General features: G+C 44.4%; 1 protein-coding gene across 1 annotated transcript in view; it reads right to left on the bottom strand.

The window, feature by feature from the left end:
• The window catches only part of Slamf1 (signaling lymphocytic activation molecule family member 1), a 31,298-nt gene extending 19,445 nt beyond the window's left edge, over positions 1–11,853 (bottom strand). The window contains exons 1-3 of the mRNA XM_051147927.1: positions 11,634–11,853; positions 2,586–2,927; positions 104–394 (exon numbers count right to left, since the gene is read on the bottom strand). Of these exons, the coding sequence (XP_051003884.1) occupies positions 104–394; positions 2,586–2,927; positions 11,634–11,709 (709 nt within the window). The 5' untranslated portion in view covers positions 11,710–11,853. The remainder of the gene's footprint in view (positions 1–103; positions 395–2,585; positions 2,928–11,633) is intronic.
• Between the last annotated feature and the right edge of the window lie 2,595 nt (positions 11,854–14,448).

Below are 14,448 nucleotides of genomic sequence, written 5' to 3'. Positions count from 1 at the left end.
AAGCATGAAGTAGCCTGAGCAAGGAAGGCTTGGCTGTTGTAGCAGAGCCGCTGGACTGGTTGGGATTGGATTTGTCACTGATGAGGTACCCTAGCGTACTCACCTGAGGATTCTTGCCTGCATTCCTGCCACAGGTTGAAGGTCCGAGAGCGCCTGCTGACAGGGTTGCTGGCGGTGCAGTTGTAGATGCTGTCCTGCTGCTGGTTGCTGAGAATGATGTGTAGGAGGTGGGAGTGGTTGGCTGGGCTCGGCAGGTGGGTGCCTGCCTCATCACTCCAGCTGTAGGCCACATGATCCCCCGTCTTCACCATGCAAGATACCACCAAGCTGCAGGTCCCATTCTCACGCTCCTGGGTTTTGTTTAGCACGTTAATCTCTGGCGTGGAGACCTGCTCTGTCAGGAGGAGGAGTAAGGAAGCCATCACTGAAACAAACCTTCTGGAACTATTGACTGACTTATTTGTCAAAACAAAGTCTAGCTAAATGTCATTTCCCCCTCAGCAAGAGGTCTTAAGTGTGGGGTGTCTCTGGTGGGGAACTGTAGCTCATACCACGCCGCATCCCCACTCTACATATCCCAGGAGCTTCTTGAGAAAGAATAGAGAAGCATTCGGGTTTTAGTTCCTTTTCGCTAATACTATTAAGATACTGCATGCCAGCTGGGCGTGGTGGTGCACGCCCGTAATCCCAGCACTTGGGGAGGCAGAGTTAAGTGGATCTCTACGAATTCGAGGCCAGCCTAGTCTACAGAGGGAGTCCAGGACAGCCAAGGCTACACAGGGAAAACCTGTCTCAAAAAACCAAAACCAACCCTGCCCCCAAAAGAAACAAACAAATAAAAACCCCAAACCAAAACCAACCGAACAAAAAAGACGCTGCATACCTCTACTGATGGTCACCATCTAGATGGTTCTGCCTTATTCCATCAGGAATAAGATAGGTTTTGATTGGCTTCTAAGTACAACACCCTAGGTGATCGGCTGAAAACATGAGCTTTCAGTGGTAGGATTTCATCATGTGTGTGTGTGGGGTGTGTGTGTGTGTGTGTGTGTGGGTGCTTTGCAGGTCTAAAATAGTGGTAGATTTTTAATATTAGCCACAGGTTCTATCAGTCATACAATTCTAATGTCATGAGATAGGCAAGGTAAAAAGGTAGGTCATGCTTAGTATAGCTGCCATACGACCACTACGTTGCTGGCATTTCTTATCCATCTTCTGTAATATTTATTCTCATTTTGTGGATGAGAAAACTGAGTCGTAGAGAAATGGCATGCCTTGAATGACATTATGTAGCTAGCTTCTAACTGGCCAAGTGGAGATAAGTACCTTAGTCTGATTCTGAAATCAGCCTCTCTCTGTGTCTCTGTATGTCTCTGTCTGTCTCTCTCTGTCTCTGTCTCTCTCGCTCTCTCTCTGTCTGTCTCTCTCTCTGTGTCTGTCTCTCTCTGTCTCTCTGTCTCTCTGTCTCTCCCTCCCTCCCCCTCTCTCTCCCTCCCTCCCTGGCCCCCTGTCAGAAAGTCATGGTTGCAGAGACTATGCTTCCCAAAGTACCCAACTGATTATATAAGGCACGAAGAAATCAGTAAATTTATAACAACAAGAGGACAGACTATATGATATTTATGTTTTTTTTTAATCACATGATGTGCATCCTCCCCGCACACTGAACAGAGGGCTATGGGAATTCTGCACACTCTATTTGCGGGGGAGGAGAAGGCTGGGGCAGGAGACAACCAAAATGTATCTGCTTCTCCCCTAGACAGCTGAAGGTTCGATGAAATGCTGGCTGTGGGCTTCCTGCCTCATCCTTGGTGGTATATCAGATCCCTTTGAAAGAGGAGGAAAGCCTTGGGAAGCAGATGAGCCTTTGAACCTAAGGGAAAGGAATTTTAGGTGTCTTCAAGGACAGGAGCTCAGAAAAGTTAAAGGGGCTCAGAAAAGTTATGGATTCAGGTTGGCGAGATTCTTCAGTCCCACAACGAAATAGCTACATAACCAGATCCTGGTTCAAATGATTAACCACAACAACAAAGGTGTTTCTTTCACCATGTAGGTGGAAGCCTCCCCCGCGGCCCTGGGCTTGGTGAACTACCTGTGGGTGGAATGTCAACTCTCTACTGTAGCAAACATCCTACACAAGTGTGGGTAAGCATGTACAAAGCTTCTTGCCCCTGAAGTTTGGGCTCCCTGGCAATGAAAGAGAAGTTGGGTTTGTTTGGTTGTATTCAAACTTTGTAAAAGTCAAGCATGATAGAGAAAAAAAAAAAAAGACTTTTATTTTAAAACGTGATATGCAAACTCAGCCTGTGAGATGTGTAAGCCAGCCCTTCAGCCCCCCCGCACAGCGGGCTCCCTTCTTTCCAAAATAGGAATCAAATCAGCCTCCGCCAATGTGCAGTTTGGAAGGGGGAAAAAAGAAAAAAGTCAGCCCATCAAACTGCTTCGCTTTTGCATAAATAGTCATTGGACCAGATCTTTCAAGTTGCTTCCAAGTCCAGGTACTCTGCTGCTGAGAAAGGCCTAACCTCTTGGACTGAGACCCTCTTAGGCCCTCCAGGGGGGAGTGCAAACACTCTCATTTTTACCATAAAGCTTCAGCCGCATGCAGAACTGCTGAACGGACACATTCTCCTCCAGGTTCACAAAGTACCAGCCTTCACTCTCCCTCCTGTTCGCCAGGATCCCCAGGCTCAGGTTTTCTGGGTGAAACTGGTAGCCATCCTCCAGGTGATCTGGATGGCCCCTTTTGGAGAGATCAAAAGACACTATTTTCTTGTTGGTTTTGCTTCCTAGAGACGTTCCCATCGTGACAAGGATGCGGACGCTTTTGTTAACGCTCCTATTTATCTGATGTTCATTCGTCAGGGGCAGCCATGCATCGCTTCCCAGCTGCCGGGGAATCACTGGGCAGTCCATCACGCCTCCACCTGTGGGAAGGAAGGAACGATATGCCCTTAAGATGGCAGAGCTGGGGAATACATTCTGTAGAGGACAGAGAATGACCAGCTGAAACTCCTCTCCTCTTGAACCATTTCAGATTGCCAGGTGGTGGTCTACAAGGACAGCTGCTAACCTACATCCTAACCATAACTTCAGTGTTTCGAAACCTCCAATGGAAATCCTAGAATTATTTACACCAGACTTAACAGTGAGGCACAGGCCAGGCATGGTGGCGCACGCCTTTAATCGCAGCACTTGGGAGGCAGAGGCAGACTGATCACTGTGAGTTTGAGGCCAGCTTCGTCTACAAAAGGAGTCCTGGATAGCCAAGATAACACTGAGAAACCTTGTCTCATAAAAAACAAAAACAACAAAAACAAAACAAAATAGCCAGGCATGGTGGCACACGCCTTTAATCCAGCACTTGGGAGGCAGAGGCAGGCAGATTACTGTGAGTTCAAGGCCAGCCTAGTCTACAAAGCAAATCTAGGACAGCCAAGGCTACACAGAGAAACCCTGTCTCAAAAAGCAAAGCAAAACAAAACAACAAAAAATAGTGAGGGCACAGAAGGCAGAAGTAAATGACTTTCTTAAACCACAATAGTAAGTGGAGGAGTCAGGACTGGACTCCTGGTCTCTAACTTCTCCTGCAAGGTTCTTAGCCCCCACCCCATGTGCAAGATGAAAAGTGGGTAGCAGTGAGAAGGAGCCCAGGGGACCTTGGTTCCAGAAGCATCAAGTCAGGTGCTAAGAAGCAGAGAAGGGCCTGAGCACTGTGAGAATTAGGGAGGAGGTGTGTTTTGTAACCAAACTGGGAATCTAACTTCTCCAAAGACCCCTGAGATAACGAGTAACAGTGAGGATAAGAGATTATTTTTGCTTCCCTTTTTTAAAAAAGCTGAACCAACAAGAACAAGGTGAGAAAAAAAAAAAAAACCACGAAAACCCAAAAACCTTTCAAACCACTATGACTCTTTAATGGCTGCACTTTGCTCAAACCCACAGCCTGCCTTTCTGCTCCTCTCTCAGGAGTGACCTCCCTTTTCATTTCACTGAAAAAAAATAAAAATAAAGAAGAGACCAAAAAAAGCAAATTTCAATCTATGAAAATCCCACTCAACCTATCCACCTGGAGGAGCAGCCTGTGTCTCCAACCAAGGCTAGTGTCTGCCCTGGAAGAACACTCTCATCCTTTCGGGTTTTGTGTCTGTAACCTACCCCCTTCATCATCAACTCCTTCTGGAACTCACCAGCACACACATACAAACATTTAATTGCCTTCATCTAAAACAAAATCTCCCCTCTGATTCCAGGTCTATACTCAGCCACTTTGGCCATTTTTATTTCCTTCTGGAAGGTTCTTGCATGTCTTTTTTATGTTTTCTGCTTTCACTTCCTGACCCTGTACCCATGCGGAACAAGTACCCTTCCCAAGTTCTCACTGGATCACACTTGTCAAGACCAGTCTGTTATGTGGAGCCAAGTCAACTAAGTCTCTGTCCTTGTCTTGCTTCTTTCTCAGGACCACGTGGTGTGGTTTATCACCCCTCTTTCAAACAATGTCTGCATTTGGTCCCCAAGATACTACGCTTCCCTGACTTGCTGTGTTGTTCTTTTATCGTTCTTAGTTTCCTTGGGGGGAAACAGCTGTTCTTTCAGATCTCTAACTGTCCGGACCGTGCTCAGACTCGGCTTCCTTCTTTTCCCTATCTACGCCTATCCAGTTCCTCACTTGGCTGCCCAGTTTGACATATCTCTGCAGCATTTACAGTTGTATGTTGTGGCCACTCCTTTCACTGTAGACTCCATTGCCTACACAGACGAGCACTTGGGAGTTTAAATGGCACCCAATTTCAGCAAAGAGCTCTCTGTTTAAATGTGACCCTTCATCCAGTGTCCCGGGCCAAAACTATTGGAGGATCCTCGAGTCTGTCTTTTCTTACACTCCACATTTAATCCTGACAGAAAATCCTATTGGCTCTAAGTTCTGAGTAGGTCTGGCATAGAGGCACTTCTCATGCCGTTCCTTCCTACCCCCATCACCACAGGCCTAACTGCTACCACTGTCTTCCAACTAGTCTCCAAGCATTTGTACCGTAGACAGAGCCACCCTTTAAAGCCATGTCTAACTTAGTTTTTCTTCCAATGCTTTTACTCTTCCAGGGCTTTCGAGCACTCACAGAGTTCACAGCCCATGACTCTGCTCACGGCAAACTTTACATTGCTCCAAACCCATTCCCTGCCTCCTCTCTGGCTTGCATAGCACTATGGCCACATAGCTTCCTGCTCCTTAACCTCATCAAGACCATTCCCGCCTCTGGGCCTTGGCATTTTCTATTTCTCTCTGGCGAGCTCTTCCCTTCTGTACCGGAACAGTTCAGTCCATCTCTTTATTTTAGGGATTCCCTCTCTTGAGAGGCCTCCTCTGATAGAGTACCCAGGGTAGGTCACTGCCCAGTGTTGTGGTGGGCATTTACTCCTTTTATTGCTATGTGTCCCACTTGAAGACAGTCCTTCTCCAGAGAAAGAAGTCCAGGCCACTCTTTATATCTGATGACCCAATAACTGTGTTTGGCACAGGGAGACTCTGAAATAAATATCTGTTCAATTGACAAGTACTGAAAGCCACATCACCTTGGCAAAACTCTTATTTACCTGAGTCTAACATGTGTATAACTGAATTCAATGTTCATGGTAGAAGCACATGATTCAATGAGCATAGATTGTTCTAACTGATAAGAGATTTAAAAAGAGTAAAATAAAACCACCTGCTTCTGCAACTGTTCTATCTAGAAAAGACCATTCGCAGTTGTGGTATAAATGTACAACTGGAAAATTTGGGTAAAATGGCCAAAATTGACATCAGTGTGCCCTGAAATCCCTACACTGTCTGCTAAAGGACCCAGGCCAAATTAATTAAATGCTAGTGAGTAGGGAAAAAAAAAAGAAAATGTAATCTACATTGCCTGCAGTCAGGATGCATGTGGTTGGTGCATGATTGTTACAGGAAAGTGGGGTAGGTGATAAAGAACTTGGTCTTTGGGGCATTGCTAATATTTCCCCTTAAGCCCCAGTGCTCAGCCTGTTGTTCGGTTAAGGTGGAGACTCTTAGTTTCACTGTAGTTGTTTGGTCCTGTTTACACGGGTACACCAGGAAGCATACTGGACTTTATTCCAGCCACGCTCAGGAATGCCTGTCCAATCCAGATGACACACCACCTCTAATGGTGTGTCACCAGAATTGTGAAGATGTACCCAAGAGATACTTTTGTCTCTTGGGACCTGAAACAACCCAAGTTTCTATATGTGAAAAAAGAGGGAAGACTGGGAGACTACATGGGGCTCTGAACGTGTGTACATTTTGGGGAAGGCTTCTGTAAATGTTGTATCAGACCTACACTTTTAAAAACAGTATTGTTACCATAATGCTGACTTTTAAGCTAATTTTGATTCAGAGAAGAAGTGGGGAAATGGGGAAATCTACCCATTCTAACTAAGACTGTTAACTCTTCCCTCTCCCAAGTGTTTCCCATACAACCTTTCCTATCACATGACCCTGCAGTGTTTTTGTTTTGTTGTTGTTGTTGTTGTTGTTTTGTTTTTTGTGTTTTTTTTTTTTTTTTTTTTTTTTTTTTTTACTTTCAGAGTACAGAATTGGTAGAAGGAAAAGAAAAGTAGGGTACAGCTTTAGTAGGAAGTAACCAAGTAAACAAATAAATAAATGATAGAAGGTAGACATGGTAGAAAGGGTGAAAGAAAAGAGATGGAGTAGATGAAGTCAGACTTCATGGTTCGCATACACAAAGAGTGGGAATCAAAACTTCACCGGCAGGCGACCCCAACACCCAAATACAAACAAAGAATGATGAGATAACGGCTTCCATGACCGCTGAGTCTGGAGGGGGCACTCAAGGTCACCTCCACCCAAGCACAAGTGGAAACAGAAGTGGGGCTGTCTCTGTTCCTGAAACATCCTGCCGCCTGATGAGGGTTTTCCAGCCAGCCTGTGATTCAGTCAGCCCTGTTTACTAGAAGAGACTGGGAGGAAAAATTTGTGATCTTCACACCGACTCACTTTCCTTCTCGGGTAATTCTCCTTTGATGGGGGAGTGATTCACACAGGCAGGTGAACAGTGGCCTGAAGTTTTCAGGATTTAGCTAAACCCTTTCACACGGTGGGATCCTACCTCGGAATTTTGTTTTTTGCTTCATCTTGATATTTAACATATACTATTTAGCATATTGCTACATTTTCCCTCTCTCTCTCTCTCTCTCTCTCTCTCTCTCTCTCTCTCTCTCTCTCTCTGCCTCTCCTTTTTGGTAGAAAATAGGCAGGTCTCAGGAGCCTCATAGTTCTAGTGGTAAATGCAGACTCGGGAGGAAAAGGATAACTGACCCAAGGTTTGTTTTTACACCTAGATATCTTATTAAGACCCCTGTTCCACAGCGCTGAGAGTGCTGGGCATTTGTTTCTCGGACTATTTGCACTCATAATTTCCCAGCCTAAAAGCCTGGACCACCCTTTGTCTAGCCAGCTCCTCCCACCCTTCAAGTCTTTGGATGAGGGAAGACTTCCCTGAGTTCAGGGTTAACTGATGCATGCTTCCCCCGTGCTTGGCATCACTCCTTCATGCCTCTCATCACAGTTTTAACTAGCTTAGCAGTTGTTGTCACACACAGAAGCATTCAAGGAGAGGGACTGTGTCTGCTTCTTCTCTCCCTCCCACCCCCCCCCCCCCCCCCCCCCCCCCCCGTGTAGCTTTGGCTGCCCTGGACTCACTTTGTAGACCAGGCCGGCCTCAAACTCATAGCAATTCACCTGCCTCTGCCTCCAGGGTGCTGGGATCAAAGGCGTGCACCACCACACCTGGCCCAGGACTGTATTTTCTAACACAATGGTTCTCACCTTTCCTAATGCTGTGACCCTTTAATACAGTTCCTCAGGTTGTGGTGAGCCGTCAACCATTTTGCCACTGTTATGAATCGTAATGTAACTATCTGATACGCAGGATATCTGTTATGTGAGCCTCTTAGGGGTTGAGATCCCCAAGCTGAGAACTATTGTTCTAGAAGGTACCTAGGACACAATGGGAGCCCAGGAAATACTTGTTGTCAAAGCAAATTAATGAAATGAAATGAGTTGAATGAATGAGTGAATGAATGAACAAATGACAGCATGAGTCTAAGTTCTTCTCTTTCCAAAATATAAATGCATGTCCTTTCATCTCTGCAGCATCTCCAGGTGGGATGAGAGACAGTATTTCTCCCCACTTCCCAGGTGAGGTTTAGAAGCTCCTCAGCCACAAACCCTGAGTTTTTGGTTGCAACAGTCCTCTTGCCAAGCACTCACATCTTATCTCCATCTAAAATACTCTTTTCCAACTCTAGTAGAATCCACCTATATATCTGAAAGATCATTAAAGAAAAGCCAAACCCCTGACAATGGTATTGTCTACAGCAAGGGTTGCAGAAAGAAAGCAAGTCTTCATCCTAACCTATTTTGTTCTATTGCAACTCTCTTCTAATAGACAAAAAGGGTTACACAAAACCCTGTTATAAAAACAGTTTCTATCTGCTTTCCAAACTCCATATCAAATGCTTCATATGTACCTTCTACATTCTTGTTTAACTTCTCGCTGCCTCTCACCTTTTGAAAATGTCTATATTTTAACTAGTTTCAATTCAATTCAACACTTTAATTGTAGAGATTGTATCCTAAGTTTTTGTCATGGGACCTAGAAACATATTGTATCATTCTCTCCAGTTTCACTCACTGAAATGTGTGGACTCCAGCCATGTGAGTGTCGAGACACTGGTAATCTACTCTGCTTACCTTTCCTCATTTACAAAATTGTAATAGTACTAGTGATGGTGACAATAGTCTCATAGTGTTGGTATGAGAGTTAAATGATAAAACAGTTAGCATAATGTCTCATATCTGGCAGATATACAGTATTTTCCACTATTACTTATTCAACAATAATTTTCAAGTGGGGCTCTCACATACCAGACATTATATCAGATGCTTTCAGGGCCTATGATGGCGTATATTGCTCTCTACCCCTACACTTGCCTGGCCATATCAAATACACTTAGTAGATCAGTGCTGAATAAAACCTTTGAATGTCAATCTATAAATAACCAAATCCTCAATGTTTTGAACTCTGTGCCACTGTGGATAGAGAAAGGTGAGGTGTTATATTACGGGATTAAATTTTTAAAGAAGAATCTAGGTCAATACATTGGCATAGAATGGGCCATTGGTCCAAGCCTAAAACCCAAGTATTTGTCCTTCATTTCTCACTCAACATGGATGAAGGAGGTGGGAAGGATCTGCATGGAGGAATAAAGGACCTCATTTGGGGAAAGTCATCTCTAAATTGTAACACCTCTGTCCCTGGAGTGGCTAACACTCATAATGAGGCTATGCAAACACAGGAGTAAGGGAATGTGAGCAACCTCTACTCAATGTGGTGATGGCCTCCTATAAAGTCTAGTTTAAAAGATTCTTGACAAATTGAAAGATCTGAACCAATTGATTTCTAGGCATGATGTGACAACATATTTGGTCTTTGGTGTGTATTCTTCAGAAAATGAACTTGGCATTTTATATCTAATTCAAGCCTTCATGGAAACATCAGGCACATGTTATGAAAATATCTCTGAATTAGAGTCAGTGGTCTATGTAGATTAGGATTATAATGTTCTGGCAGGAATGATGAGGGGGAGGGCAATATCAGAGACAACAAAAATGATATTGTTACACAAATTAATGCACATGATAAATTGAAGCATCTAAGGCTTGCTTTGCAGGAACCCCAGCCTGGACTGTGTCTGTTCTAAGAGAATACAAATCTTCCCAAGTACCTAATAAATATTAACATTGTGACATGAGCACAGTATGTCTTTCTTCTTTAAAGGCAAGAAATTAAAGATGACTCTCAGTAAATATAGAAGGAAATGACGTGAAAGTTTACCTCACAGTTAATTACCAAGGATATTAACTTCACTATGGCTCTTGGATTTAAGTCAAGATGCCATATAGGAGTTGTGTAACTTCTTCAACATTGCATGCTTATATGTGATGGTCAATGTAAACAAATCAGTCAACTGTCATTTAAGAGAACTTGTTCTAATTGGGAAGGGACATGTGTACTTTTTGCGTTTTACAGCTCTGACTGGGAACTGAAAACGGGGCTGAGAAGGGAAGAACCGTGCATCTTTGCTGGGGTGCCGTGACATGACTGATAAGTCTCATTTGCAAATCACTTCTATTTGAGTTTTATTGGGGTTTCACAAAAGAGTACACATTTAAAAATAGAGACTCTGACCAAAAAAAAAAAAAAAAAATTGAACCCACTTTAGAAGATGGAATGCAAGGAAAGAATAGTTGCCAAGTGGGGCTGGGATGGCACTCAGTAGCCAGTGGGCCTCCCACTGTCATGCAGAACATTTGCTGGCTACACCTGAGCTGCCACAGACAAGGCTAGCCAAGGAGAAAAACAAAAATTCATCCCATAATTACTGTAGTTACCAAGTAAGCCAGCAGTGATGGGGTTCAAACAAGATACAATGAGGAGGGCTTAGCTCCTCCTCCAAAGATGCTCTGTTCGGAGATCTAAACTCTGCAAGTGGGACTAGACAGGGCCTCTTCATTGGACACTTGAGCAAGAGAGTCCATGTACATCCCTGGCGCACTTCAGGGCTTTTCTTTGAGAAGTCCATAATGGATTTGCTGTCATGAAAACTCCAAGACCAAAATGCTCTTGCCCTAAGGATTCCCACCCCACCCCCCTACCCACTTCCTAAAGCCATCTCTTTGCCAGGCTGTCTCCCGAAGTCTAGTCAAATCCTAAGATGGAATTCACCATTCCACTCACATGGCCAGCCCCGTATCCACTGCTTAGCACTGTTACTCTCAAATACCTTTCCTTATAGCTCTGACCAGTAAGCAGAAAAAACTAGCTTGCCTTGGAAAAGAGAAGGACCAGTCAAGAGGATGGGAGAGAAGTCCCACTCAATCCTTTAGCACTTTGCTACCCATTGTGCCCACTGCCAGAGCTTCATTAACTGTGAAGTTTCTAGATTTGGATTCCCTGCCTTCTATAACCAACCCTGGGCTCCAAAAATCCCAACCTCTCCCCTTGCTGCTTTAGAATCATCTCTTATAAGAAAGCGTGACAATATCGCAGCCACTGTCAGTTGTCAGCCAAAAGGTCTGAGGTTTTTCATGTCTATCTGTTTCCCTCTAGTACGATCACTTTTCACTGAGTGATGTTCTTCTTTGCTGGTGTATGTGTGAGAGTCACTTCCCACAGCAGGGATGCAGGACACACTTCCCAGGGCTCTGTTCCATAGCCTGAGTCTTTGCCAGAAAAGCGCTCACATAAACCAACCACTCAGAACTTCAGCTTGAGTCCCTTACCCCAAGAAGCTGGCTATGGAGGTAGCAGGTGCCTTTGGGTTCTGGTTTCCATAGAAACTCGTGTCGGTGGGGCTAATCCCTGGAACCTGAGGCTCAAGGCACTCAGATATTTCTTCCTCTTTGAAAGACACAGGAGAAACCCAGAGATACTTTCCTTAGGGAAGCGGTAACTGAACCATCCTCCCCTTGTCTTCTCTATTCCCCGAGGCTCTGCTGATTCCAAACTGCTAAACACAGGACTCCAACCCTTAAACAAACGAACACTCACCTGTTCCGTAGATCAACTCAAAAGACAGGGACAGAAACAGAAGCACGCTCAAGGAAAGGGGCCCTTTGGGATCCATTAGCGGCAAAGAGCCGGGCGGCTGCTCGTAGTGGCCCGGCAGCGTCGATCACAGCGCTGCTGCTGCTTCTGTCAAGTTTACACACCAGGAACTAAGTTCCTGAACCAGCTTCCTGTCTCAACTGGGTTTTTTTTTTTTTTTTTTTTTTTTTTTTTTTTTTTTTTTTTTCTTTCTTTCTTTCTTTCTTTTTTTTTTTTTTTTTTTTCTATGTGAGTCTCAAGGATTGCTCATATCTGCTGAGGCTTAAATCACTTCATCGCCTGTTCTTGAGAAGCCTAAGTCAGGTGTTTAGACCCATGGGAGCCAGGAAAGAGGTTGTGTAGTCACTTCAGTCAAATCTGGTTTGGGTAAAAACTGTGATGCCTCCACCTTCCTTTTTCTAAGCTGTTTCCAGGAAATGAGTGTCACAAGCTCTCTGAATAGATCTGTCTGGTAACTCTTCGTGGGTCCGAAGGAAAGATTGACTTTGGACAGACCACCTACAAATTAGGTAATTCAGAGCTCAAGTTTTGTTTGTTACTAACTTTTGATGAGATAACAGGTGTTTTACTTCTAGTTTGTTCCATGATCTCCTTGAACACCTCTGCAAGTCAGGTCTGGAACTATAGTCATGGACTGATGGGGTGGGCAAGAGTGGACCACTGACCAACAGCCCATTTCCCTGACAGGCACAGCATGGCAGAATCAAGCCAGTTCTGTGCTGCCTCCAGTTTAGAGCGTATGCGTAATTTTTTGCAATGGAGAAGGAATAGAAGAAAGAACATATTGTATGAACAGAACATGAGAAAACGCTATGATCAGGACTCACAAGGAGACTGAAAAGTGAGGCTAGGTCTCTGGGCGAGGGAGGAGTGCTTGGCACAGTTGTGTGCACGTGGGGGCCAAGGAACAACTCTTGGGAATCAGTTCTCTCCTCCCACCATGAGCTATCCAGTTATTAAACTCAAGTTGCCAGCCCTGTACAGCAGCCCTGTACCCTTATTCGTAGAGCCATCTTGCTGGTCCCCAGCTAATGCTTATAGAATCTATTGTCATACTTACAGGTTCTCTGCTTTTGGCCTCCCCAAAGGCTGTAGCGTAAAATGAGATTGTGAAAGAGGGAAACTGGTCCTTTGTCCTCCCTGTTTTCCCTTCTCCCTCCTCCAGCATCCAACTTCATCAATGGTGACAAGGTATGGTATGTTTCCAGCTCTACACACAGTGTCATCAGAGTGGAAGCCAGAAACATGCCACATATGGAGTTAGTACCATAGAAACTGGCAAATAATATAAATTAGAGTTTTCTTTTTCTTCCCCCTCCCCCATTTTGAGACAGTGTCTCACTGTACAGTTCGAGCTGACCTGGAACTCACTATGTAGACCAAACTGGTCTCAAACTCAACTGGTTCTGCTTCCTGAGCGCCAAGCTTAAACGTGTGCACCACCACACCTGGCCACAAAAATCATAGTTTTCATGGATGATGTTCTTTAGTCACACAACTACTGGAATTCATGTTCCATCCAGTGTCCTTAGTCAGGCCCCTCCCTCTTTTCTAAAGATTACACTCTTGTTTATCTTCCCAGTCTCACCTGATTTTAACTGTGGGGTTCTGAAGCAAAAGATTTCAGAGGAGAAGAATATTATTATGTGGCCTTAAAGACCTTCCTTCAGATATTTTGGCTGAGAATATGGCTGGTTTGTACTCTTGTCCAAAATATCTGCCAGAGACTAATATGAAGAGTTATGGATTAACATCTTCGGCGGAAGAGATTTTCAGATAGCCTAGTGTTGACTGTGTTACTTGGTTATTAGTGGCCACACTTATGCAGATCTATAATGAAAAGGAGCGAGCTGAGCAAAGGAAAACTACAAAATGTTCAGCTGGAGGAGAAAATGAATACCAAAATCTGTATGTCCAGTGCTCTGCTCGGGGAGATAAAAAGTTTAAGGAAAAGCCTAATGCTAAATAGAACAAAAGGAGTAATGACTTCACCCAGCTACACTTCCAACTTGTGAGAAGGAATTTAAAACAAAGTGAAAAGGAATTGAAGACAAGCTCAGGGCCTGGTGGTGTTGGCACAGGCCTTTAATACCAGCACCCCAGAGGCAGAGGCAGACAGATATCTGAGTTCAAGACCAGCCTCGTCTATAGATTGAGATCCAGGACAGCCAAACTTAGGCAGTGAAGGAAACCATCAAAAATAGAGAGCTGATGCAGATATAACTGGGGCATGTTCCAGCCCCAGCCAGCAGCAGAACTTGGTAGCTTTAGCCACTTGTTCTGGCTTTAGAGTCAACGATAAAAGAAATGGGTTGTAGAATCTCCCTCGATGGCTAAGGAAAGCTGTTGAGGCCAGGTGTGGGTCAGGAGTGTCTCTACTTGAGGTCTAGAAAGGCTACTGTGTGAAGCTCTGAAGGTGAAGCCTGGATTGACTTAGAGACCACAAGGTGTTAGAGGTGCCAGAGGTAGCAGGAAAGCTGCTGACAGAAAATGGAAACAGCTCAAGAGAGACTGAGAGAGGAAAATCAACAAAGTTGAAAGAAGCTGAAGATATGAAAAGCATTTTTATATCAGACATGGAGATGCAGAGTTTGGAGCTTGCTCAGCTGGTTTTCAGTCTTGCTTTGGCCCAGTATTTCCTCACTATGTTCCCTTTCCTCCCTTTTGGAATGGTGGTGTATATCCTGTGCCGTGGCATGCTATAAATGTGATATATGCTTTTCCACTGTGGTTTTACAGGAGTTATAGTTAAAAGATG

Source organism: Acomys russatus, chromosome 6, assembly GCF_903995435.1.
Source record: "Acomys russatus chromosome 6, mAcoRus1.1, whole genome shotgun sequence".
Taxonomy (NCBI): domain Eukaryota; kingdom Metazoa; phylum Chordata; class Mammalia; order Rodentia; family Muridae; genus Acomys; species Acomys russatus.
This window is presented reverse-complemented; position numbering and strand designations above follow the sequence as displayed.